Below are 27203 nucleotides of genomic sequence, written 5' to 3' on the forward strand. Positions count from 1 at the left end.
GTGACATCTTGTGACCAGTTGACCTGAGAGAATAGCAGAGCTCTACCCTCCCATGTGGAGGAGAATTTCATGGGGACTGTGTAAACGCTTTTTATATAAAAAGAAAAACAGCAAGGCTTTCATGAAGGTACAAGTTTGAAAGTCTTGCAACTTAAAATTAAGTCACAAACGGAATGTTCCATACAATGAGAGGAAAGGGAGCAATTGGAAGACCATTGCATTAATTGTTTTTAATAAGACAAAGGGACACTGCCAACTGGAAATGTAGTCAATTTTACAAAAAAAAAAAAAAAATAACTTCAGGTACTACACCTATCCCTGAGTCTCCCTGACAATTTTTGTGGTTTTACAATTGAATTTTGTTGTTGTTTTTTTAAAAAAAATTGTCTCCCCTGTTGCTGTGTTGAAAACCTACACAAACAAAAGAGAAAGTGACTACAGTGAAACTTACTACAAATAAACAGCTGTCAAGAGCACAAATGAAAGAATGAAGAATAATTTTTTACTCTAATCTCTTTCACTTTTTGTAATCATAGGCATTACTGACTAGAGTAGTAGGTAAAGATGTTTCAGGAAGAATGTGATTTTTAAGTTGACAGTGGCCATTTATCTAAAAGTTTTAAAAGTAAATTTTGATTATTTTACAAAAACACCCAAAATCCTTTCTTAGAAAGTTTTTAGCTGTGAAAAATACAGAAAAGTTAATGAAAAGGGTAGAGGTCACTACTTGTTAAAGTTATCTGAGAAAAATTGAACAGCAAACTAATTGCCATTCTAAGTTTAATAACACTTACTTAGTTTGTTTTGTTTTGTTTTTTAGAGAACCTTACGGAGTTATACTTAGGTTTTCCGGCTTCAGGTTTTTATTTTGTTTTTTTTTTCTGATTATAGGTGTTTATTTTTAGGGAATTTTTGACTCATATTTTAGGAGTAAACAATATGAGGGGTTTTTCATCTCAGTTTAAAAAATTGTTTTCTTTGAATTATATCAAATATTGTTCCATTTGTAGCCCTTTACTCCCAGGGATGATCTCCAAAGAGCTGATCTAAAACCCTAAATCAATAGAAAGACTCCCATTTACTTCAACAGGATTAGGATTGGGGCTCTTGTGAGAGAGGACTTTAGGGTCCTTCATCACTATAAATAGTTTTAAATACTGCAAAAATGGCAAATTTGGGGTGTTTTGTTATATATATATTAGACATATGCATAAGTAGGGTTTATTGGGTTTTACTGATTCAGCCCTAAAACCGGAAACCCTAATTATAGTATGTAGAGAAATACACAAATATATCAAAAGTATTAGAGTCCAATCCTGTTCCAATAGAAGTCAATAACAGAACTCCCATTGAAAGCAGAATCAGGCCCATACAATTTTTAGCCCAAAACTTCGCTGTTTCAGAAAGAGAATACTCCTAAAGGCCACACAATATGAACAGTACAATACAGTAAGATAAGCATCTTCATTTAGTTGCTGCTGTTAGCATCTTGTCACACATTATCTAATGCACAAAGGTGTGATCTACAAGACCAAAGACGTAACATAATTTACTTAAAGATAAAACAAAAGAACAGGTGCCCATAATTTAAAATGTTAAATTACTTTCCCCCCACAACCATGGTAAATTAAAAACATACTTAGACACTTAGAGGTGTCCTAAGCATCAGTTTTCCTTTTGTTTAATTACTCAAGGCCATATCAACTAGAGTAGGGGAAAGAGACTCTCTGTTAATGACATACAGTAGAACCCCAATTTATCAACACTCAATTTACAAAACTCCATTTTGTCCAAAAAATGTGTGTGTTTCCTGGCATAAGGGCTCAGTCCTTCAGGGATGCAGATGAGACTGGGAAAGAGCATTGCAGAGCTGAGACTGGGAAAGAGCATTAAGGCAACTGACTGTACCTCTCAGCCTGCCAAGACCTGAACGTGGGACAAAGTGTGTGACAAAAACCTACAGTGAGGAACACACAAAATAATTAATGCAGGAAACATCACAAAATGCTGTGAGATGTATCCCTTTCTAAAACCTCAGTTTCATGATCCTTGTTTGTTCTGTTGTCAATCATTTTCAACAGAAAAAGTGAGGGGACACCAAATTAGTGCAGAACATAGATAACTTTGGCATTAAAATGAGTGACCACCCTTGAAATGTGTTATACTCAAAAGGTATGCTGCTGAGCATAGGTGCTTTTTAATAAGTGGTCTAATAAGGTAAATTAAGACTTGGGGAATGGGTGCTGCTGCAGGTCAATAGGCCAGCAGGAATTCTGAGCCCATCATTGGTTGTGACTGTGAGGCATTGAGCCAGGCAGTGCAAGAACTAGGAAACATTTCTTTCTTGGCTCATCTTCATGACAGACTCTGCTCTCACTTTCTCCTAAACTCAGCTCATATGTGCAATCAGGCAAAACACAACTCAAGGGCAGCAGCAGGAGTATCCCAGAATAATGAATATGACAGTTGTATGCATCATTTTAATGTCCAGAATTTAACCAGTTTGCCCTACCCACACCCTGCATCCACTTCTCCACTACACAAAAATGCTCAGTTCAGGGAGGGCATTGAAATTTACTCAAATTGCAGAGCACTAGGCAAAGTTCTCTATAGTTTGAAATTGTTCCCATATACTCCCATTAAATTCCATATGAATTTTGCCATTGACTTCTGTGGAAACAGAATTGGGCTCTCAACAGAGATGCTGAGCAAAAGCCAATTGTTCAGTGCTATCCCTTTCCCTCTCACACCTTGTTCCTCAGCACTCAGCAGCCTGCGGGATCAAGCCCTAAGACAGTATTCTTTGAATCCTAACGGTTCCGAATGATAATTTTGGAGTTTTGATTTAAATTTAGGCTTTAATTGCATTAATATTCACTTTTATGAATTGCACTTGAAATTAATTGCACTGCTGTGTATTTGCACTTTTTAAAAAATGCTTTTAAAAATACCTTACTAAGTCCTGCTGCATTTGGAGGTTATTTCACTATCCCTGGTTTTATGAAGGTTTCAGATGTCCCTTGAAACCATTTGTAACATAGGGGTTCTACTGTATTACTGAAAACATTATGCAGGTTGGACCCAGCTCAGCTCTTCTGAAAATTGATCATCTGAAAGTCAGCCTGGGCTCCAGCTGTGTCACATGGATTTTCCCTGTTTTCCGAAACAGTCTGCTCCACTATTTTTGAAGTTTCTGGGTCCTGGGAGCAGGGACTGCCCAGTGTATCACCACTGCTATTGCAGTGAATAGGGGAGGCCATGTTGGTGGGCTGATCTGATGGTTTGCTTGTAGCAGAAGGAAGAGGCATGGGCAGAGGAAGATTCATCATGTAGAACACATTGCCCAGCCGCCGACTCACCTTTAAAGACATAAGCAATTACAGTAATTACTTCAAATAATGTCAATTTAACTAATTGCTCATCTTAACCTTACATTTGAATGTAGGGTCCAGATTATCCACAGGGCTGATGGGGACATGGCCTCAGAGCCTTCAGGTTGTATGGCCTCCAGCCATCTCATAGGGCCAGATCTAAGGATGTTTAGCAAAAGTTCAGAAATGGCCTCCACTGCCCCTGCCTCTCAGTTTCAGCTACTACCAACTTCTGCAGAATTGGTTTGGCTGTGCTCAGCAAAATCTGTGGAGGAAGGGGAGCAAGCACCCTGTTGAATCTAGACAACAAATTCCTTCTTTCCCAGTAGGTGGTGCGCTTTAGCCTGCATAATGCAGGCTATTGGTGGTACATAAGACAAATGATTAAGAGAAGAGAGAAACAGGTTTAATAAGAGGAGAATGAGAGATATACAAGGGTTAAGAAGAAGGAAAGGAACATGGGTTAGGAGAAAGATAGATGAGACAAATAGAAATGAGAACAAATTTGAAGTCAGTGGATGAAATTAAGAACAGGACATTTGTAACTGATGGGCAGGAAAACCTTCTTGTCAGTGAGACCTGTAACACTGTGGAATACTGTCCTAAGGAAAGTGATGGAAGCTTCATCACTTGCGTTATTTTAAAGGAAAAGTCAAAGTACTGGAGAATTTACAGGACAGAACAATCCTCCATTGGTCAGGGGAGGGAGGGAAATAGGGGAGATGGACTAATTGACCAGACAAGTCTTCCTCATTTCTAATTTCAACCCAATCTTATGACCCTGGCTATGGATCCCAACCTTCCCAAAGGCATTCCCTTCCATCACTGTCTCTCAAGCAGCTGTTCATAGTTCTTCCCCGGGGCGCTATTGAAAAGCAAAGGGAAGCTGAATTGGAGTTAATGTGCTATCCACTGGGACTAGATAGTGCACCCTGTCACAATACTATTTCAGATATTTTATTGGTGAAAGAGTGTTATATAACTTCAAAGAAAATCAACAAAATTTTGTCACTTTCCCATGAAACACAAATCTTTCATTCTCTCTCCATTTAGCATTTCAGTACCTGAGATCGAATTTTTAGTGCTGGTCCAAGTTTTAATCCCATTGTGTCCAACAGGTGTTCTTCTGTGAGTAGTGGCAGGGTTTCTCCATCAATAGCATGATCTTTAAATATCTTGTCAAACAATAAAATGCACACAATGGCTTGTTAAAACAGACTATTTTATGTCTTCTATTTTAATCCTAATAACCAGACAATAAAGGCAGGAAACAGTAACATGGAAGTAATTCAGCTTTATTTTAATCTGAGAGCAGATGGATGTGGCTGTCATCATCTGTGCCTGCAGCACATCCAGTTGCTCTCAGAGAGTTCCAGCTGTTTAATGTTGCAACATTATTTAGTTTTATTATTTTAACAAAAGTGATCAATGAAAGGGAGGCTCACATCTGAGTCATTCATTCTTTATCCATGAATATGCAGATTTTCAGCCTCCTGTTTACACTGCTTATGATTTTTCATGAAATTGAATGAAGTAATTTCACTATTGCTTAAAACATTGCTTAACATCACAATAACATGCAATTGCTTCTGCGTGTGTGAAAGTTGCACAAGTGCTCTACTGGCAGAGTGTGGGCGATTAAAACACTTCCTTATACAGTTTCTTTCCTATTAACATTTTCAGATTACGCCATGATAGAACACTCTGTATTGCAGCATACAACCACAAACAAGCATTAACCTACATTGTATGCTGTCTTTTACTGCATGGTTGTACATTGCCTAGCTAGCACAAAGGGGCCTCATGATACTACTCTAATGCAAATAATAAATAGTAATAATAATTTAATTTCAGTAGATAAAATAATGTTAGCAGAACTTTAAATCCAGGGCATGTATCTTTAAACATCTAAAATGTGAGTATGATTAATACTTATGGTCACCTGTGCATAGTCTGAACAACCTGGAAGGCTAATAATAAAATTGTATACATCATCAACAGTCCATTTGCGAATATCTTCAATGGAAGAAATATCTTCTCCACTCAGAATCAGGCCATGCGCTCCTTTGAGAAGGAAACAAAAATGTTGTGTTTGTATGACCTCAACAGGCATAACAATAGGAAAACCTTATTAAAAGTAAGAGTTTATACACATCTACAGGACCTACTTCATATACTAACAATACTATGTGGTCACGTATGTATAGCATAGTCCTAAGCAACATACTAAATAATCACTCATCACTTTCTAATTCTGAAGAGTTTTGTTTTTTCTTTTATTCAATTACTTTTATTTTCTCTGCTGATGGTACTGTACATGCCTACCACACCGCAGCATTTTCTCTAAAGACTACATTATCTGATGCTTTCAGTTTGTTATACCTTACCACTATTTTAACTTGACTGACTAATATTTCAAGTGAACAAACAGACAAGCCGATAAGAGTGCTCTGTGTCACACTCATTCATATCATAGTACTGATGAAGCATGAACTGCATGATGTGTGTCAGTCTCCAGGTAAATACTAAAAGGCAACATCTTCTATACTGTTTGAAGGCACATCAGTTCTAGGTGAAGCACTGTACTAGGGACATCTTCTGTAAAATGACAAAATAGCACTTCATAAAAAAATATAACAAAGTCAGAATGCATGTTATACACCAGGGATTCTCAAACTTTATTCCGCCGCAACCCCCTTCTGACAAAAATTGCTACAGGACCCCCGGAGTGGGGACCAAAGCCTGAGCCTGCCCAAGCCACAGCACCCCGGATGGAGGGGGCCAAAGCCCCTCTGCCCAGGCCGGGGGGCCCAGGCCGAAGCCCAAGGGCTTCAACCCCAGGCAGGGAACCTGTAACCTGAGCCCCGCCACCCAGGGCTGAAGCCCTCAGGCTTTGGCTTTGGCCTGGGTCCCAGCAAGTCTAAACCAGCTCTGGCAACCCCATTAAAACAGGGTCATGACCCACTTTGGGGTCCCGACCCAAAGTTTGAGAACCGCTGTTATACACAGATTATTTACGCACCAAAATTCAGCCCATCACAACTAGTATCTGCTGTAAAGGCATGCAGAAAGGGTATGGACAGAAGAGATAGGCTAGTTCAGAGACTTCAACAATTTTTGTATTGTTTTGTTTGGCATTGCATTAATTTTGCAGACAGGAAACAAACATGTAAGGCAAGTCTGCAAGCTAATTAATTCATTTTCCAGCAATACAAACTGGCATTTCTGGATGTTTTAGTATAAAGACCTGAACTGGCTGCCATTTAAGTGAATGGAAGTTTTATTAGGATTGGACCCATTGCTGTTAGAGCACTTAGCAATGGCTGCAAAACTTTAGAACAGTGATCCTGTGAAGCTCTCCCGCCAACATAGCGCTGTCCATGCCAGCGCTTAGGTGGTGTACACTACAGAGTAAAGTCGACTTAAGTTTTGTCAACAATCATAAGTCTCTTTAATAACATCATTGGAGGACGTCTACACAACGGTCCTTGTGTCAGCTGAGCACATCCACAGTCGTTGCTCTTGCATCAATAGAGAGAGCATTGCATCAAGGGTAGCTATCCCACAGTGAAACTCGCCAATCTCTGTCGCCCTCTGCTGCTGGGAGCTCTGGGAACGGATTGCGGTGCATCATGGGGACTTGCTCGTAATTCTGTGATGCAGTACTTTCCATCCCACCATTCCATGGGCTTCCTACTTCGTTTTGTGCCTTTTTTCAGCAGCCCTTGTAAAATATGTGCCCGCCATCTCTGCCTGACAACATGGATCTTGAGCTGCTGACCATTCTGGTGATGAGCATTATGAACACAATACGGTTGGTCCTGCAGTATTTCATGAGCTGCAAAACAGACAGTGAATCGGCGATGCCTGCCTTTCTGTCTGCCATGGAAACAATTCAACACTGCTGCTGGCATTCACGGACCAGGTTGCCATGGTGGACCATCGTTATTGGGCTCGGGAAACAAGCACTGAGTGGGGAATCGCATCGTGATGCATGTATGGGATGACGAGCAGGGGCTACAGAACTTTTAGATGCACAAAGCCACCTTCCTGGAACTGTGTATGGAGCTTGCGCCAGTACTGAAGTGCAAGGACACCAGAGTGAGAGCTGCCCTCACTGTGCAAGAGCGAGTGGCAATCAGCGTGTGGAAGCTGGCAACTCCAGACTGCTACTGGTCTGTCGTCTAGGAAATAATTGATGGCTTTGAGGCAATGGGATTCCCTAACTGCTGCAGGGCAATAGATGGAATGTATATCCCAATTTTGGCCCCCGAACATCTTGCGACAGAGTACATCAACCAAAAGTGCTAATTCTCTTGCAGGCACTGGTGGATCACCAGGGCCTTTCACTAATGTCAACGAGGGGTGGTCAGGTGATGCATGCATCTTTCAGAACATTGGACTGTGTAGAAAGCAGCACACTGGGATTTTCTTTCCAAACCAGAAGATTCCAGTGGGGGATATGCAAATGATCATAGTGATCCTTGGAGACCCTGCATACCCCTTGCTCCTATGGCTCATGAAGCTTTACACTGGGAATACACAGCAGCAAGGAGCACTGTAACAACAGGCTCAGCAGGTGCCGAATGACCATTGAATGTGCCTTTGGCCCATTAAAAGGACACTGGGGCTGTCTTTTTGGCCGGTTAGACCTCAATGAGGAAAATATTCCAATGGTCATTGCGGCCTGCTGTACTCTCCATAATATTTGTGAATCAAAAGGGGAAAAGTTTCCCAAGGGATGGGCTGCTGAGGGTGATTGGCAGAGCTGATTTTGAGCAGCCAGATACAAGGGCAATTAGAGGGACACAGGAGGCAATTCTAATTGTGGAGGCTTTGAAGGAGTAGTTTGACAATCATAGAATCATAGAATATCAGGGTTGGAAGGGACCTCAGGAGGTCATCTAGTCCAACTCCCTGCTCAAAGCAGGACCGATCCCCAATTAAATCATCCCAGACAGGGCTTTGTCAAGCCTGAGCTTAAAAACTTCTAAGGAAGGAGATTCCACCACCTCCCTAGGTAACGCATTCCAGTGTTTCACCACTCTCCTAGTGAAAAAGTTTTTCGTAATATCCAACATAAATCTCCCCCACTGCAACTTGAGACTATTACTCCTTGTTCTGTCATCTGCTACCACTGAGAACAGTCTAGAGCCATCTTCTTTGGAACTCCCTTTCAGAAAGTTGAAAGCAGCTATCAAATCCCCCCTCATTCTTCTCTTCCATAGACTAAACATCCCCAGTTCCCTCAGCCTCTCCTCAGAAGTCATGTGTTCCAGTCCCCTAATCATTTTTGTTGCCCTCCACTGGACTCCTTCCAAATTTTCCACATCTTTCTTGTAGTGTGGGGCCCAAAACTGGACACAGTACTCCAGATGAGGCCTCACCAGTGTCGAATAGAGGGGAACGATCACGTCCCTCAATCTGCTGGCAATGCCCCTACTTATACAGCCCAAAATGCCATTGGCCTTCTTGGCAACAAGGGCACACTGTTGACTCATATCCAGCTTCTCGTCCACTGTAACCCCTAGCTCCTTTTCTGCAGAACTGCTACCGAGCCATTCGGTCCCTAGTCTGTAGCGGTGCATTGGATTCTTCCGTCCTAAGTGCAGGACTCTGCACTTGTCCTTGCTGAACCTCATCAGATTTCTTTTGGCCCAATCCTCCAATTTGTCTAGGTCCCTCTGTAACCTATCCCTACCCTCCAGCGTATCTACCTCTCCTCCCAGTTTAGTGTCATCTGCAAACTTACTGACGGTGCAATGCACACCATCCTCTAGATCATTTATGAAGATATTGAACAAAACCAGCCCCAGGACCGACCCTTGGGGCACTCCTCTTGATACCGGCTGCCAACTAGACATGGAGCCATTGATCACTACACGTTGAGCCCGACAATCTAGCCAGCTTTCTATCCACCTTATAGTCCATTCATCCAGCCCATACTTCTTTAACTTGCTGGCAAGAATACTGTGGGAGACTGTGTCAAAAGCTTTGCTAAAGTCAAGGAACAACACGTCCACTGCTTTCCCTTCATCCACAGAACCAGTTATCTCATCATAGAAGGCAATTAGATTAGTCAGGCGTGACTTGTCCTTGGTGAATCCATGCTGACTGTTCCGGATCACTTTCCTCTCCTCTAAGTGCTTCAGAATTGATTCCTTGAGGACCTGCTCCATGATTTTTCCAGGGACTGAGGTGAGGCTGACTGGCCTGTAGTTCCCAGGATCCTCCTTCTTCCCTTTTTTAAAGATGGGCACTACATTAGCCTTTTTCCAGTCGTCCGGGACTTCCCCCGATTGCCATGAGTTTTCAAAGATAATGGCCAATGGCTCTGTAATCACAGCCGCCAACTCCTTTAGCACTCTCGGATGCAACGCATCCAGCCCCATGGACTTGTGCATGTCCAGCTTTTCTAAATAGTCCCAAACCACTTCTTTCTCCACAGAGGGCTGGTCACCTCCTCCCCATGCTGTGCTGCCCAGTGCAGTAGTCTGGGAGCTGACCTTGTTCGTGAAGACAGAGGCAAAAAAAGCATTGAGTACATTAGCTTTTTCCACATCCTCTGTCACTAGGTTGCCTCCCTCATTCAGTAAGGGGCCCACACTTTCCTTGACTTTCTTCTTGTTGCTAACATACCTGAAGAAACCCTTCTTGTTACTCTTAACATCTCTTGCTAGCTTCAACTCTGTGTGATTTCAGCTAGGTGTGATTTGGCCTTCCTGATTTCACTCCTGCATGCCCGAGCAATATTTTTATACTCATCCCTGGTCATTTGTCCAATCTTCCACTTCTTGTAAGCTTCTTTTTTGTATTTAAGATCAGCAAGGATTTCACTGTTAAGCCAAGCTGGTCGCCTGCCATATTTACTATTCTTTCTACACATCGGGATGGTTTGTCCCTGTGACCTCAATAAGGATTCTTTAAAATACAGCCATGTATCAACAATAATTCATAGTAATGTGTCTGTATGTGATGCATTTGACCAAGCAATGCTTACTTGCTGCCATGAATTACTCCTGTAGTGCTTGCTTCTTGAGCGTTAATTGCAAGGAGCAAATATTCCTACCTATAGCCACTGTGTTTCAATGTTAAAGCACTGAGTGATATATGTATTTCACAAATAAAGACTCATTGTATTTCAAAGACTCAAGTTTAATATAGAAATAAAACACAAACTTTTGGACAAACAGGGGACAAAAATGAGGAACATCTCACGGTTACGGCTCTCACAGCTGGGTGAAATTCCCATTTTCATTGGAAACCAGTCCCCAGACATGGAGTGCACGGGGTACTGTAGGGGACCAGGAATACACGATGAATGCGGTGCAGGAGTTTAGGGAGGGCATGGATCGGAGTTCTGTAGTGGCTGGAGTGGGAACTGAGTGGGATAGCTTTGAGTGCAGGCTAATGAGGGACTTCAACATCTCCATCTGGTCCTCCATGAGCTTTATCATCTGATCCTGCCCCTGTGTCATTTCCTGGCTATTCTTCAGCCTCAGTCTTTCACTGTATCCCTCAATGCTCTTATTTGGCTGTGTGCTGCATCTGTTGACTGCAGTATTTCACGAAACATATCCTCCTTACTCCTCCTGGGTTGCTGCCTTATCTGATGGAGGCACTCTACCGGTGTGGAGGAGTGTGTTCTCAAGGGCACATCTTCAGATCTCAAAGAAACAGTGAAGAAAGACAGTATTGTGAGTGCGCTCACACCTCTGAATCAAAAAAGTCGCACACACCTCTTTCTCACAGCCCCTTGGCTAGCACACAGGTTGCTGCAAGTCCCAATTATGGTGAGTTCCCGGGGAGGTGGGATGGGAAAGGCAGAAAGGGCAAGAAAGGACAAAGGGTGGTTTGTGAAGGGGGTTATTATAAGGTGGTAAGGAACCTAATCTGAATTTTGGTACTCTTTTCCACAGGCAAGGGCAATCAAACCTGATATCTCACTCTTAAGGGTAACCTAGGATGCCAGGGAGTATCTCCTGTATTCGTGTCGCTTCAGATTGGCTTCATATGCTGCTGGTCTGTGTGCCGCATTGGTCCTCGCAGAAATAATTGCCGGGTGGCATGGGAAAGTTTCCTGCAATGTGGGGAGAAACAAGGCAGCCCTCCCAAAGAACCTTTGGCAGAGGATTGCAGAATCCCTACAGGAAATATTCCTAAAGATCACTATGGAGGATTCCAGAAACATCCCCGTGTATATTAACAAACTTTTCCACCACGGCCCCACTGTGTAGATGGACAAGCTCTGGTGTTAATTTCTGTCCCTTATCCCTCCTCTACCATATAACAAAGTACATAAGAGCTCAATCTCCTCTCACTATGAAGCATGAAAGCAAAATGAGCACTTTCCCAAGCTCCCATCTCCTGCATCCTTCATTCCAGAGCTGGAGTGCTGGGACCTGCTAGACCCCTCTGGAGTGGAAAAGAGGTCCTGACACACCACACCACCAGACAACGCCACCGTGTGCTCCACATAGTTCTCCATCTCCATCTCCTCATTCACCACTTCCTCATTGGAGTTGAGTCTGCTGGCCACTGACTCTATTCCCCTCGAAGTATCCATGGGACTGTTGACAGTGAAGGTGGGGTCGCCACTGAGGATGGCGTGCAGCACCTTATAGAAGCAGCATGTCTTCGGCATCACACCAGAGCAATGGTTGGCCTCCTGGTACACCTGCCTCAGCTCCTTGATTTTAGCACAACACTGCTGTGTGTCCATTTCGTGCCCCTTCTCCTGCATGCCACCAGTAATCAGTCCATAGCTATCAAAATTCCTATGGCTTATGTGAAGCTGCAACTGCACAGCCTCCTCTCTCCATATACTCAGCAGATCCAACAGCTCTGGTGTACTCCACATGGAAGCACGTCTGTTGCATAAAGCCAAAATGGTCAGCTGGAAAGATGCTATGTGAATTGTTCATGCCGAGCAAACAGGAAGAGGAATTTAAAAAAATCCCGGGCCTTTAAATGGAGGAGGGTTGCATACCTGTGTACCTTCAGGTAGCAGAGTTTGAACTGCTGATCAGAGTGGTCATGATGGGCATTGTGGAACACCTCCTGGAGGTGAGTTAGGGTGACATAACCAAGTGAGGTGTCTACACTGCCGCTGTGTCACTCTAACTACGTTGCAAAAAGCTCTATGCCACTTGTTGAGATGGTTTTATTATGTTGGCATAACAGTGGAGTTACATTGGAGAGAGAAACATTTCAGTGTGTAAACTTCCATTGTTTTGTTGACAAAAGCTGACTTTTGTCAACAAAACTGTGTAGTGTAGATAAGACCTTATTCACACCCCTGAGTGACATAATTTCTACCGATGTAAGCTGTAGTGTGTACATAGCAAACCTGAGGCATGGATTGGTCTCAAGCAGAGGGCAGCTGATGTGAGGACTCCCTGTGCTGCCCAACACACGCATAGAAGTGTTGCTCAAATGGGCAGTTGCTGCCAGGATCCCACAAGGGAGCCTGGAGGAGATGGGAGGATAGAAAGCATCAAATGGGGTTGCAGAGAACCACAACATTATCCTGACACGATACATGTGTTAGCATCCCATCAGCATGTGATGAGATCATTTTGCAACAACATAATGGCATGACACACTATTGTGATGTTTGCATCAGGAGGTTACTTTGTGACTTTGCTCCTCTGTAACTCCATCTACTTCCCATGTGGTTCTCCAAGATTGAACATCACTGCCTTAGAGAATGAAACCTTCATATGCCAGCAAATAACATGTGAAGATCTCTATAAATGGGAGAAATAACTATGTTTGCCATCACTGACGTGTACTTATCAGGTTATGTTAGCTGTAGCACATGCCCTGATTAATGAAGTCCACATTTTGAAACCCTGACTCTATCATTGTAAGTGGGGTTTAAATAAGGAGAGGATGATGAGAAAGCTAATCAATACAAAAAAATAGAGGCCAACTTGACAAACCTGGAGGCAGTAATGGATTGCTGGGTACTGGGAAGCTATATGGCAGTGCTGAGAATGGGATTGCAGGAGGATACATGTACTTGTCATCAAAGGCTGTGCAAGCATTACTGGGATCCTTCTCATTTGCACTGCTGCAGCCATTTGTTTCAGTGGGAATTTCATGAGTAGCACAACTTTTTCTCAGGCTGTGTTCATACTCTTTACAGCTTTTCACAGCTGTAGCAGATGGCTCAACATGGGTTTTGCTTTGCTCGTGTTTGTTTAGCATCTCAAGCTCTGTTTCTTTCTTGTCCTCTTTCTCATCATCGGCAGTGATGGAAGCAGAGTCTGCATTTTTGTCTTCAGCTTGGCTTTTGGCGCCACTGGCATTGCAATCACTAGTTTTGTGATTCCCAGCTCTTCTCCCTGGCCGGCGGCCTCTCTCCCTTTGCAGACTGCTGATAGGAGGATACGGGCTGGTTGCCATGAGCATGGTGTTGCCATGAAGGTCATCAAGGGTGGTTCGATGAACATATAGGTCGCTAGGAAGGTGACCTTCGGGAAGTCTGTTCCTGCCACGGAAAGCAACTGGGCTAGCTGGGATTCCATGATAAAGGAAAGGTGCCTCCAAACTTAGTAGCCCTTTACGATGAGCTTTCTCAATTTCTTTTTGTTGAAAAATAGCACTCATTTCCATTTCCATCCTAAGAGGTAAACAGAGCATTAGCAGTGAGGACTGATCAGTTCTCTAGTCATTTCTTTTTCAATGACAGATTAAACTAGAATGATATAATACACAAATTGAAAAATGTTTCTTTCCCATGTTGCTGTGTGTGAAAGATCCATATGAACAACAGAGGAAACAGAGAAAGTGACTATAGACAAAGTGCTGTCAAATGCACAAAAGAAAACCCCCAGAAAAATATTATGCTTGTGACAATAAGGGATGAAATATTTTCCGACAAAAGCATGATTTGTAAGTTGATAACACAGGCATCCCTGCATCAGTTACACTCAAGTCACAACCACAAGGGCTAGAGACTTAAAAAGCTTAGATTCCAAGCAGAAAATTATGTACCACCTTGAAAAAGGGCACTTATGTGGCAATTGATGCAGCAATATAATCGTATTATACATGGGGCCTTGATTATACTGCCGGAGCCAGTTAACATCAGAAAGTAAAGATCTTGTGTCAACTCTCCAATGCATCTTGGTCTCTGTCTAATGCTTAGATGGTGCAAAGGGCTGTATTCTGGCAGTAAATGACATTCTGAGAATTACCTTTGTGGAGGGAACTACCCACTGACCTAAAGCCAATGGAACAGATTCCTGTGCCAGCTTCCCCTCACTGTATCTGGCATAGGGTGGCTTGCCGGAGAAAGGAGGGAGATATTGAAGGTGAGGTAGAGCTCCACTCTGCGATGCCAGTCCTCTCCTGGCATTAGATCCTTTAGGGACAGGCCAGTGCAGAAGCAGGAAGCTGTGACTGGCTCCCCTCCCACATCTAGTGAGTACTCCCACTACAGGTACTCCCTCCAGCATCTCCAGTTGTAACCCTCCCAGTTTCCCCTCCCCTCTCCAGCAGTGTCCTCTTTTTGGGAACTTGAAATATGGTAACCCTAGTTTGGATTCAAGTTCCTCTTTGAAGATTAGGGTGAGGGGTTCACTACATGGGAAAAGGAATCCAGCTGATTACATTGAAACTGGGACAAATGACCAGATTTCCAGATAATCATCTATGACACCAAAACTGCTTCACTAAACCAGGACACCTGGTCATCCTGTTCATGGTGTAGGGATTTCCAATCCTCCCCAGAACTCCAGCTGTAGAATTTAAAATACTATGAGTGATGGGTCCAAGCTGCCAAGTTCAGATCTGGTTCTGAGTTTTCCCAAGGTCAGTGGTATTTGAATCCAGAGTTCCAAGCTGCAAAGTCTAGATCCATATCTAATCTTTAACCAAGTTCTGGATGTTCCAGCTTTGGCCTGAAACCTCTCTTAAATCTGCTATTTAAAGCTAAAAGCAGAATGAGTGAGACAAGCAGAAAGTTTTTCTGTGTCCCTGGCTTCCTGAAACATAGAGGATTTTTTACAGATCTGGATGGTTTGAACAAGTACTGCAATTACTTTTAACGGGGTACCAAAATTTATGTATTACAAAATCTGCAGCTTAAGCATCCCAGTCAGCCTCCTTTCTCTCCACTCCAGGCCTTCACCTCAGTGCAAATTTACATTCAGGTACCTGGCAATATTTTGTTTTTGAACCAACTCCTGCCTTCTGGCCACAGCTTCAATGGATTCTGGCTGGAGAAAACTATATCCTAGAAAAAATAAATATATATGGTTAGAAAGGCTTAGAATTGCACTCACACGTCACACATGCCCTAAAGTAGGATGCTCCTAAAAGTATTGTTAAAAGTTAACAGTTAAAAGGCCTGTTGAAAATGTACCCTGTGGAATATTTTTCAGAGTCACTAGTATAACTTCAAGACAGATGCTGCAAACATTTCTCTTTTCAACGGGATTAACAGTAGTAATAACTAAGCCCAGTAACAAGTGTTTGTAGGATCAGGACCTTAGTCAGGAACACGTGCCATTGATACTTCTAAGGCAAGGCAGAGCAGTGACATTTATGAGATGACTTCTGTCTTTGAAGTACATGCAGGGCCAACTGAGTACATAATAACTGATAGTTTAAAAAAGGGAAAGAAATGTAAGTATACTCCTTAAAAGTCTATTTACAGCCTGGCTGCCATGGTCTTACATGTAATTTTTTAATAGCATTTCCTCTCTGAGACCCGTTTCAGACCCAAATGTAAATCAAAGGCAGAGACCCAGAGAAGGGAGAGAAGCTGAAGCTAAAAGTTCCTGTTTCTGAATCTTCGTGGCTTTGAGTGCCCTTTTATTCATCTTAGACCAAATATGGGGTCCTTGCTCAGCTTTCACTCAGACCTGAGTAAGAACCTCAAGAAATGATCCATTATTAACTTCTTATTCCCAGCATGACATGTGTTGCACAATTCCGCAGCCATGAAATTTGCTACTGTATCCACCCCTTGCTTTAGGACTGAGCTCCAAAATGTAAACTTTATTAAAACAAATATGTAGCCATCCTATATGGGAATAAATTTATATCCAGGTAGCATGTGTCCCGGCAACAGGATCAAATAAAGTGATCAGTGAAACAGCTCCTTAAAACAGCTAAGACGAAAAAACATCCTATTACAGAGAGTTAAATGTGTGTAATACAAAGAACATTGCCAGTCAGATAAATGTTGCTGGCTAAAACATTCTGTTTACATGGAGAGAGATGGACAATACCATACTATTTGGAAAATGCAAAAGCAAGGGGAGGGAGCATATAGGATGGACAGGGATCTTGAAAGCCCAGTGTACCTAATAAATTCTAATTTGCATGTCTGAAGTCTCATATTTGTGCAGATTGGGATTTCTGCTAGGCAGGCTGCTCCCTTTCTCATGGCTATTTTACAAAGGTAAATACAATAAAACTTATTTACTGCCATCAGTGACAAACCTGATGAAAAGCTAGGAGTATCCACTTTTTCAGTAGTACCTTATTACTTCACAGGATCATTCAACTGGCTGTTACCTGGACCAGGGTAAACCCGATTGGACAGTATGTTTGGCATGTTTGCATGCTGTGGGACCGAAGGTCCAAGGTGTGAAGCTACATGGATCTGTCTTGGGTCAGCTGGTGCCATCATTTCAGTAGAAGGCAACAAATCTCTAGGGAAAGACAGAAAATTACAGTTAGATATGTAAAGTATATGCTCTAACTTAACGTGTCATGTTCTACACTCACTTACAACTCCCTTTGACTTTAACAGGACTGGCACATTTGACTGAGGCAGAACTGGGATGCTATTTGCAGAATTTGCTCAAAAAATTTTGCTAAAAAGTAATGAAGTAATAAAATAACTCAGATTAACACCTAAATTCTTATGTAAAAGGCCTTGGGGTATTTTACAAGCCCAAATGGTCACATTCAATTTTACCTTTCAGCTGAAAAACAGCACCACCAATAACACCGTGTCCGAACCCTGCCCTCGAGCACAGATTCTTAAGTGACTCAGAGGAAAGATCTACTGAATCATTCATGCCACATATAGCAACACTCTGCATTTCTTCAAGGTCTCCCATGCAAGTACTGACTAGCCACAACTCTCTTTAGAGTCTCAAAAAGGTATGTCTACACTGCAATGAAAGACCCGTGGGATAGCCACAGCTGGCCAGGGTCAGCTGACTTAGGCCCACAGGGATTGGGCTGCGGAGCTATAAAATGTCAATGTAGATATTTGGGCTTAGGTGAGTCCAGACTCCAGCCTGAGCCAGAACACCTACAGTGCAATTTTAGAGCCCTGCAGCCTGAGCTTTGCGAGCCCAAATCAGCTGACCTGGGCTCTGAGACTTGGTGCCAGGGTGTTTTTTTATCTCAATGTAGACATACCACAAGTCTCCTTAGAATAGATCACAGCCTAAGGTACTAGTGGCTGCAGACATTTGTCAAAGAAATTAATGCCCTGTTTGGTTTATATTGTTTATTTAATGTTTAGATGCCCATTGGCTCTTTGGACATCTCTCCTGGCAGATTGGTCTGTACCAGCAGTGGTCAGAAAGGGCATTATGTCCTAGGGAAGTAACTTAAACATTCCTGTCCTTGGCAGTAGGAGTCAGTAATTGCATGTCTTTTCAATATTGGTCTTTCTGGGTACTGATGGAATAGGACATCCAGTTATGTCAGAAAATGTTCTATGTTCACCTTAGGACTTGAGGGGGACTTAATAAATATGTTCCAGAGCAGAGTAACTGGTATTAGACAGCTGACTCAGCAATTGTCCGTGTGGAACTTAGCGCTGTGTGCAAAGGTGGATAGGAGCATAGCAGGAACAATGTAGTATTCTGTATCCAAAGACAGGGATATTAAATTTATATATAGGGGCGAGCTAAGGAGACACACACAGCTTCATTATTAAGTTCATTATTCATTATTATTAATAAGCTTAGTTATTAAGGCTATTTTAAAGACTAGAGACCAAAGTGTTAAAAATAATCTCAAATCTTAAAACTCTACATATTCACAAATATAAGGTGATCTGCTGTTCTTTAAATGCAATGGAGAAGTGGAGAGAAATACCTGTCTACAAAGCGAGGTTCAAACTGTGAAGGAATTGCCTGCATTCTCTGCTGGCCTGCTCCCATTAACTGAGGGTTTACTGCCATCATCTGGTTTCTCATTAGCACTTCTTGTCGCTGACGCAGTTCTAACACAAAGCATATAGACAGGTTTCAGAGGAACAGCCGTGTTAGTCTGTATTCGCAAAAAGAAAAGGAGTACTTGTGGCACCTTAGAGACTAACCAATTTATTTGAGCATGAGCTTTCGTGAGCTACAGCTCACTTCATCAGATGTTTACCGTGGAAACTGCAGCAGACTTTATATACACACAGAAATCAAGAAACAATACCTCCTCCCACCCCACTGTCCTGCTGGTAATAGCTTATCTAAAGTGATCAACAGGTGGGCCATTTCCAGCACAAATCCAGGTTTTCTCACCCTCCACCCCCCCACACAAATTCACTCTCCTGCTGGTGCTAGCCCATCCAAAGTGACAACTCTTAACATAATCAAGTCGGGCTATTTCCTGCATAGATCAAGGTTTTCTCACATCCCCCCCGCTCCCATACACACACAAACTCACTCTCCTGCTGGTAATAGCTCATCTAAACTGACCATTCTCCAGGTTTAAATCCAAGTTAAACCAGAGCATCTGGGGGGGGGGGGGTAGGAAAAAACAAGAGGAAACAGGCTACCTTGCATAATGACTTAGCCACTCCCAGTCTCTATTTAAGCCTAAATTAATAGTATCCAATTTGCAAATGAATTCCAATTCAGCAGTTTCTCGCTGGAGTCTGGATTTGAAGTTTTTTTGTTTTAAGATAGCGACCTTCATGTCTGTGATTGCGTGACCAGAGAGATTGAAGTGTTCTCCGACTGGTTTATGAATGTTATAATTCTTGACATCTGATTTGTGTCCATTTATTCTTTTACGTAGAGACTGTCCAGTTTGACCAATGTACATGGCAGAGGGGCATTGCTGGCACATGATGGCATAGATCACATTGGTGGATGTGCAGGTGAACGAGCCTCTGATAGTGTGGCTGATGTTATTAGGCCCTGTGATGGTGTCCCCTGAATAGATATGTGGGCACAATTGGCAACGGGCTTTGTTGCAAGGATAAGTTCCTGGGTTAGTGGTTCTGTTGTGTATGTGGTTGTTGGTGAGTATTTGCTTCAGGTTGCGGGGCTGTCTGTAGGCAAGGACTGGCCTGTCTCCCAAGACTTGTGAGAGTGTTGGGTCATCCTTTAGGATAGGTTGTAGATCCTTAATAATGCGTTGGAGGGGTTTTAGTTGGGGGCTGAAGGTGACGGCTAGTGGCGTTCTGTTATTTTCTTTGTTAGGCCTGTCCTGTAGTAGGTAACTTCTGGGAACTCTTCTGGCTCTATCAATCTGTTTCTTTACTTCTGCAGGTGGGTATTGTAGTTGAAAGAGGGATTCTAGATGGACTCCTCCTGAAGGTCGAAACAGCAGACTGGACTTCTACATAGAGTGCTTCCGCCGACGTGCACGGGCTGAAATTGTGGAAAAGCAGCATCACTTGCCCCATAACCTCAGCCATGCGGAACGCAATGCCATCCACAGCCTCAGAAACAACTCTGACATCATAATCAAAAAGGCTGACAAAGGAGGTGCTGTTGTCATCATGAATAGGTCGGAATATGAACAAGAGGCTGCTCGGCAGCTCTCCAACACGAGTTTCTACAAGCCATTACCCTATGATCCCACTGAGAGTTACCAAAAGCAACTACAGCATTTGCTCAAGAAACTTCCTGAAAAAGCACAAGATCAAATCCGCACAGACACACCCCTGGAACCCCGACCTGGGATATTCTATCTACTACCCAAGATCCATAAACCTGGAAATCCTGGGCGCCCCATCATCTCAGGCATTGGCACCCTGACAGCAGGATTGTCTGGCTATGTAGACTCCCTCCTCAGGCCCTACGCTACCAGCACTCCCAGCTACCTTCGAGACACCACTGACTTCCTGAGGAAACTTCAATCCATCGGTGATCTTCCTGATAACACCATCCTGGCTACTATGGATGTAGAAGCCCTCTACACCAACATTCCACACAAAGATGGACTACAAGCCGTCAAGAACACTATCCCCGATAATGTCACAGCTAACCTGGTGGCTGAACTTTGTGACTTTGTCCTTACCCATAACTATTTCACATTTGGGGACAATGTATACCTTCAGATCAGCGGCACTGCTATGGGTACCCGCATGGCCCCACAGTATGCCAACATTTTTATGGCTGATTTAGAACAACGCTTCCTCAGCTCTCGTCCCCTAAAGCCCCTACTCTACTTGCGCTATATTGATGACATCTTCATCATCTGGACCCATGGAAAAGAAGCCCTTGAGGAATTCCACCATGATTTCAACAATTTCCATCCCACCACCAACCTCAGCCTGGTCCAGTCCACACAAGAGATCCACTTCCTGGACACTACAGTGCTAATAAACAATGGCCACATAAACACCACCCTATACCGTAAACCTACTGACCGCTATTCCTACCTGCATGCCTCCAGCTTTCACCCTGACCACACCACACGATCCATCGTCTACAGCCAAGCTCTGCGATACAACCGCATTTGCTCCAACCCCTCAGACAGAGACAAACACCTACAAGATCTCTGTCAAGCTTTCTTACAACTACAATACCCACCTGCAGAAGTAAAGAAACAGATTGATAGAGCCAGAAGAGTTCCCAGAAGTTACCTACTACAGGACAGGCCTAACAAAGAAAATAACAGAACGCCACTAGCCGTCACCTTCAGCCCCCAACTAAAACCCCTCCAACGCATTATTAAGGATCTACAACCTATCCTAAAGGATGACCCAACACTCTCACAAGTCTTGGGAGACAGGCCAGTCCTTGCCTACAGACAGCCCCGCAACCTGAAGCAAATACTCACCAACAACCACATACACAACAGAACCACTAACCCAGGAACTTATCCTTGCAACAAAGCCCGTTGCCAATTGTGCCCACATATCTATTCAGGGGACACCATCACAGGGCCTAATAACATCAGCCACACTATCAGAGGCTCGTTCACCTGCACATCCACCAATGTGATCTATGCCATCATGTGCCAGCAATGCCCCTCTGCCATGTACATTGGTCAAACTGGACAGTCTCTACGTAAAAGAATAAATGGACACAAATCAGATGTCAAGAATTATAACATTCATAAACCAGTCGGAGAACACTTCAATCTCTCTGGTCACGCAATCACAGACATGAAGGTCGCTATCTTAAAACAAAAAAACTTCAAATCCAGACTCCAGCGAGAAACTGCTGAATTGGAATTCATTTGCAAATTGGATACTATTAATTTAGGCTTAAATAGAGACTGGGAGTGGCTAAGTCATTATGCAAGGTAGCCTGTTTCCTCTTGTTTTTTCCTACCCCCCCCCCCCCAGATGCTCTGGTTTAACTTGGATTTAAACCTGGAGAATGGTCAGTTTAGATGAGCTATTACCAGCAGGAGAGTGAGTTTGTGTGTGTATGGGAGCGGGGGGGATGTGAGAAAACCTTGATCTATGCAGGAAATAGCCCGACTTGATTATGTTAAGAGTTGTCACTTTGGATGGGCTAGCACCAGCAGGAGAGTGAATTTGTGTGGGGGGGTGGAGGGTGAGAAAACCTGGATTTGTGCTGGAAATGGCCCACCTGTTGATCACTTTAGATAAGCTATTACCAGCAGGACAGTGGGGTGGGAGGAGGTATTGTTTCCTGATTTCTGTGTGTATATAAAGTCTGCTGCAGTTTCCACGGTAAACATCTGATGAAGTGAGCTGTAGCTCACGAAAGCTCATGCTCAAATAAATTGGTTAGTCTCTAAGGTGCCACAAGTACTCCTTTTCTTTTTACAAAGCATATAAAATTCTATTGTAAGTTCAGTAAGTGATTCTATATCTAGTATGAACCTTACCAGAAATATAATAATTAGTTAGCATATAATCTTTCTTTATATTCTACCTGTTAAAAAGGAAAATAAGACACAAAGTACTTGCCACTTAAAAAAATGTAGCCTTATATCCCCCCTTAGTTACACTGAGCATCTCATTGATCAATATAGCATATTATAATAGGACTGGCGAGTAATTAAAAAAATTAATCACAATTGGACAATTAAAAAATTAATCGTGATTAATCATGCGATTAATCACGCTGTTAACAATAAGAGAATACCGTTTATTTAAATATTTTTGGATGTGTTCTACATTTTTCAAGTATATTGATTTTAATTACAACACAAAATACAAAGTGTATAGTGCTCACTTTATATTATCATTTTTATTACAAATATTTGCACTGTAAAAACCAAAAGAAATAGTATTTTTCAATTCACCTAATACAAGTACTGTAGAGTAATCTCTTAATCATGAAAGTTAAACTTACAAATGTAGAATTATGTACAAAAAAACCTGCATTCAAAAATAAAACAATGTAAAACTTTAGAGCTTGCTAGTCCACTCAGTCCTACTTGTAAACAAGAAGCAGGCAGCATTATTTTCCGCAAATGTAAACAAACTTGTTTCTCTTAGCAATTGGCTGAACAAGAAGTAGGACTGATCTGGACTTATAGGCTCTAAAGTTTTACATTGTTTTATTTTTGAATGCAAAAAAAAGGTTTTTTTTACATAATTCTACATTTGTAAGTTCAAATTTCATGATAAAGAGATTATACCACAGTACTTGTATGAGGTGAATTGAAAAATACTATTTCTTTTATTTGTCATTTTTACAGTGCAAATATTTGCAATCAAAATGATAATATAAAGTGAGCACTGTACACTTTGTATTCTGTGTTGTAATTAAAATCAATATATTGGAAAAATGTAGAAAAACATCTACAAATATTTAATAAATTCCACTGGGTGTTCTATTGTTTAACAGTGTGATTAAAACTGCGATTAATCGTGATTAATTTTTTTAATTGCAATTCATTTTTTGAGTTAATCACATGAGTTAATTGCAATTAACTGACAGCCCTAATATTATACAATCTTTAATTGCACCAGAAATAAACAAGACGTGCAGAGCCTCATGTAAATACAGTGACAGTTTATACAGTCCATATTGATGCATACCTCACCACTATGAAAGTGTGAAGGAGTAGTGACATATAGGAAGTGCTCTGTTTGTGGAAATTTGTATTTTTAGTGATAGGGCAGTTCTATGAAAAAATGGAAGACTCTAATTATCTAAGAAAAATGCCATCCTGTCCTGATATGAAACAGCATAATCTAATGGAATGAGCATGAGTCAGGAATTATTTCAGATTTGGGTGTCGAAAGCTAAATACAGAATTCCATATATGAGCATCTCATAAGAGTCTGATCCAAAGTTCAGTGAAGTCAATGGAAAGATTCTCTGTGCTTCAGTGTGTTTCAATGGGTTTTGGATTAGGACATAAGTACTTGATTTTCAGCGCACCCTTGGCTTCCACTGACGTGAGGTAAAAGAGAAATATATATTTTACTATTTGTTTTGATTGTTTTTAATTATTTTTAAATTTTGAATGAATTAAAAGTTCCACAGGTCCAAGGACCTTTAACATCCTTAGACCCTGAGAATGTGCTAGCTATTGAAGTGTGCTATTAAAGTGGTCACACTTTCATTGGAGTAATAGTTTATAAAAGTTTAGTAAATTATTAATAGATGTTTTAATAAATGGTTATCAATTGTTATAGAGTCCAACAAGTCCAAAGGCTGTTTATAACCATGGCTTATAAACCTTCCACACTTTCTACCGATGTGCTTATAACCATCTATAATATACTGCTCATGTCTATGACATGCTTATAACATAAGAACATAATAACAACCATCCTGGGTCAGACCAAAAGTCCAGCAAGCCCAGTATCCTGTCTTCTGACAGAGACCAGTGCCAGGTGCCCCAAAGGGAATGAACAGACAGGTTATCATCAGGTGATCCATGCCCTGTCACCCAATCCTAGCTTCTGGCAAACAGAGGCTAGGGACACCATTCCTGCCCATCCTGGCTAATAGCCATTGATGGACCTATCTTCCATGAATCTGTCTAGCTCCCTTTTGAACCCCATTATAGCACTGGCCTTCACAACACCCGCTGGCAAGGAGTTCCAGAGGTTGACAGTGTGTTGCGTGAAAAAATACTTTCTTGTGTTTGTTTTAAACCTGCTACCTGTTAATTTCATTTGGTGGCCCCTTGTTCTTGTATTATGAGAAGGAGTAAATAACACTTCTTTATTTACTTTCTCTATACTACTCATGATTTTATAGACCTCTATCATATCCCCCCTTAGTTGCCTCTTTTCCCAAGCTGAAAAGTCCCAGTCTTATTAATCTCGCCTCATACGGAAGCCGTTCTATACCCCTAATAATTTTTGTTGCCCTTTTCTGAACCTTTTCTAACTCCAATATATCTCTTTTGAGATGGGGTGACCACATCTGCACGCAGTATTCAAGGTGCGGGCGTACCATGGATTTATATAGAGGCAATATGATATTTTCTGTCATATTATCTACCCTTTTCTTGATGATTCCCAACATTCTGTTCAATGTTTTGACTGCCACTGCACATTGAGTGGATGATTTCAGAGAACTATCAACAATGACTCCAAGATCTCTTTCTTGAGTGGTAACAGCTAATTTAGACCCCATCATTGTATATGTACATCTATTAATGATTTGTTAACCCCTTATAAACAGAACCCCCAATATAAAGTGGGACCATTAATGTTTTATTTGGTTCAAATGCACTATATACAGAGTATCATTTGGGGCATGTTCCAACAGATGTAAGCTTCAAGCTCCCCACCAGCAGTCTGGGAACAAAAGAGAATCAAGGATGAGAACAGGGCCAGCTTAGTGACACTTCTGCTGCTCTTAGGTCTGCCAGGATGGGGCTGCAAAGGCACAGTCACAGACCCTCCTTTGAAAATTCTCTCATCTGTACATATCCAGGACTTGGTCTTTTCATTTATAGGGCTCACCAGTAAGCAGCCTGTTTTTCCACAGAGCTTTTGAAAATGGGCACCATTCCCAGAGTGTAGTACAATGTATACCTATAGGAGACATCAATTCCTTGAAAATTTGCCCCTCAGATTATATGATTAATATCCCTGGAAAATTATTACCCCCTGCAAATTAACCAACAAAAATATCTTAGTAACAAAACTTTATTTAATAGCATATTTATTATAAAAAAAAAACCTGTATGACCATAAGTTGTTAGATAGGTGCACATTGTGTGCTGCTAAGTTTGTATCACACAGCTTGTGCATGCCCTGTTATAATGTCCCAGAGTTCTGGGAGTTTCTTGAATCAAATTAAAGACTGTGCCTTGGGGAACATAACGATCAGTTTTGCCCATAGTTGACTAAAGACTTGATCCTGCAAAGTAATAAGTGCCTCCTGTAAGAGAGGTTTCAGAGTAACAGCCGTGTTAGTCTGTATTCGCAAAAAAAAAAAAGGAGTACTTGTGGCACCTTAGAGACTAACCAATTTATTTGAGCATAAGCTTTCTGGATTCCACTGAATGCATCCGATGAAGTGAGCTGTAGCTCACGAAAGCTTATGCTCAAATAAATTGGTTAGTCTCTAAGGTGCCACAAGTCCTCCTTTTCTTCCTGTAAGAGACAATCCTACAGTCATTGAAGTCAGTGTCAAAGCTGCCACTGAATGGTGCAAGGTCAGGGCTCCATTCAGTACCCAGCATCTTCCAGGATTGAGCCCTAGATCTATGGGAGTTACAGGAGCAGTGCCCTCCCAGGTGCTAGCGCAACTCTCAGAATCAAATTTTAAATTCTCAAAGACCCACTCCAACATAAACTGGGCTCCATATAAAATGTGGTGTGAACTTTTTGTAAGTCATTTATTCAGTTTTTCCCAAGTCCTGGTCAGGAATCTGGAGGGAATCTTTCCAGGACATTAGACCTGTCGGACATTATTCCTCACATATTGTATACATATTGTGAATACTATAAACACGGTCTTGGAAAGTTCTAGTTCCAGCTTACCTCCTGCTGCCATGCCACTTGCTAATCGGTATAAGTGCTTTTCGTCCAACGTCCCTTGTTCCCCAAGTATAGACATCTTTCTCATGTGATCTCGGGGAGTCATGTTATGAGGTGATGCAGCAGACCTCCCTTTTCCAATGTAAAGAATGAAGTCAGAAGGGCCCAAGAAGATAATAAAATATTCAACAGTTTAAAAGAGATCAGGTCCCACATATAGTTTTTCTGGTAAACAGATAGACCTGCAAGGCCGGCATGCAGTGCTTGTAGGTACCACAGGGCATATGACAGAAGTGGTATCTGAAGTGGGATTTTGCCTTTCTGAATCTTTTCACAACTAGTAGCCATATCAAAGGTGCCAGAATTCTAGTGCTACTATTTCCTTCCAAAGTTAAAAAAAAATCTTTGAGACTTTTAAAAATTCAACTTAAACCAACACTAATTTTCCTGTGTGTTCCAAAAGCCCCTTGATTTTTTTTTAAGTGAACCAAAACACCATGAAATTTATATAGGTAATAAAGCAAAGAAACACACACAGAGACAGGGGTAAAGCTAGTCCATGCCCATCAGGTTCAGTGAAGGAAGGTGCCCCAGAATTATACCAGTGTTAATTAGATCAGAATCTGTCCCAGAGTCTAAGCCTCTAGTAGCACAACAGTTGCTGTTCTTTGTAAAAAAACAAAACAAAAACAACTAAATTTAGGCTACACTTTTAATAAGCTATCTTTAAAAATAACTCTAAGGTG

The 27203-nt window shown here is 41.9% G+C and overlaps 3 protein-coding genes across 3 annotated transcripts in view; 1 reads left to right on the top strand and 2 right to left on the bottom strand.

Annotated features, from left to right (window-relative positions):
- Positions 1-21684, bottom strand: part of GPR160 (G protein-coupled receptor 160) — a 124529-nt gene extending 102845 nt beyond the window's left edge. The window contains exon 1 of the mRNA XM_078854366.1: positions 21507-21684. The gene's annotated coding sequence lies outside the window, so the exon portion shown is untranslated. The remainder of the gene's footprint in view (positions 1-21506) is intronic.
- The window catches only part of LOC144930859 (uncharacterized), a 43149-nt gene extending 18957 nt beyond the window's left edge, over positions 1-24192 (top strand). The window contains exons 2-3 of the mRNA XM_078854317.1: positions 19844-21300; positions 24151-24192. Coding sequence (XP_078710443.1) covers positions 20077-21300; positions 24151-24192 — 1266 coding nt within the window. The 5' untranslated portion in view covers positions 19844-20076. The remainder of the gene's footprint in view (positions 1-19843; positions 21301-24150) is intronic.
- SAMD7 (sterile alpha motif domain containing 7) lies at positions 3087-26646 on the bottom strand. Its single transcript, XM_073358882.1, has 8 exons — positions 26461-26646; positions 18450-18576; positions 16905-17041; positions 15537-15615; positions 13316-13998; positions 5314-5435; positions 4436-4546; positions 3087-3359 (listed from the first exon to the last, which is right to left on the bottom strand). Exons 1-8 carry the CDS (start codon positions 26561-26563, stop codon positions 3087-3089), a joined length of 1635 nt encoding a protein of 544 aa, XP_073214983.1. The 5' UTR covers positions 26564-26646.
- Between the last annotated feature and the right edge of the window lie 557 nt (positions 26647-27203).

This window comes from Lepidochelys kempii, chromosome 9 (genome assembly GCF_965140285.1).
Source record: "Lepidochelys kempii isolate rLepKem1 chromosome 9, rLepKem1.hap1, whole genome shotgun sequence".
NCBI classification, from domain to species: domain Eukaryota; kingdom Metazoa; phylum Chordata; order Testudines; family Cheloniidae; genus Lepidochelys; species Lepidochelys kempii.

What these genes read in the sequence shown, in the direction of transcription:
- SAMD7 (XM_073358882.1), bottom strand. Translation starts at nt 26,563, where the DNA reads ATGACTCCCCGAGATCACATGAGAAAGATGTCTATACTTGGGGAACAA. An exon ending in CAATCCATTACTGCCTCCAG is followed by an intron (nt 5,436 to 13,315) that starts GTTTGTCAAGTT and finishes TCCTTCTCAAAG; the next exon opens with GAGCGCATGGCCTGATTCTG. An exon ending in GTTGTTCAGACTATGCACAG is followed by an intron (nt 4,547 to 5,313) that starts GTGACCATAAGT and finishes TTGTTTGACAAG; the next exon opens with ATATTTAAAGATCATGCTAT.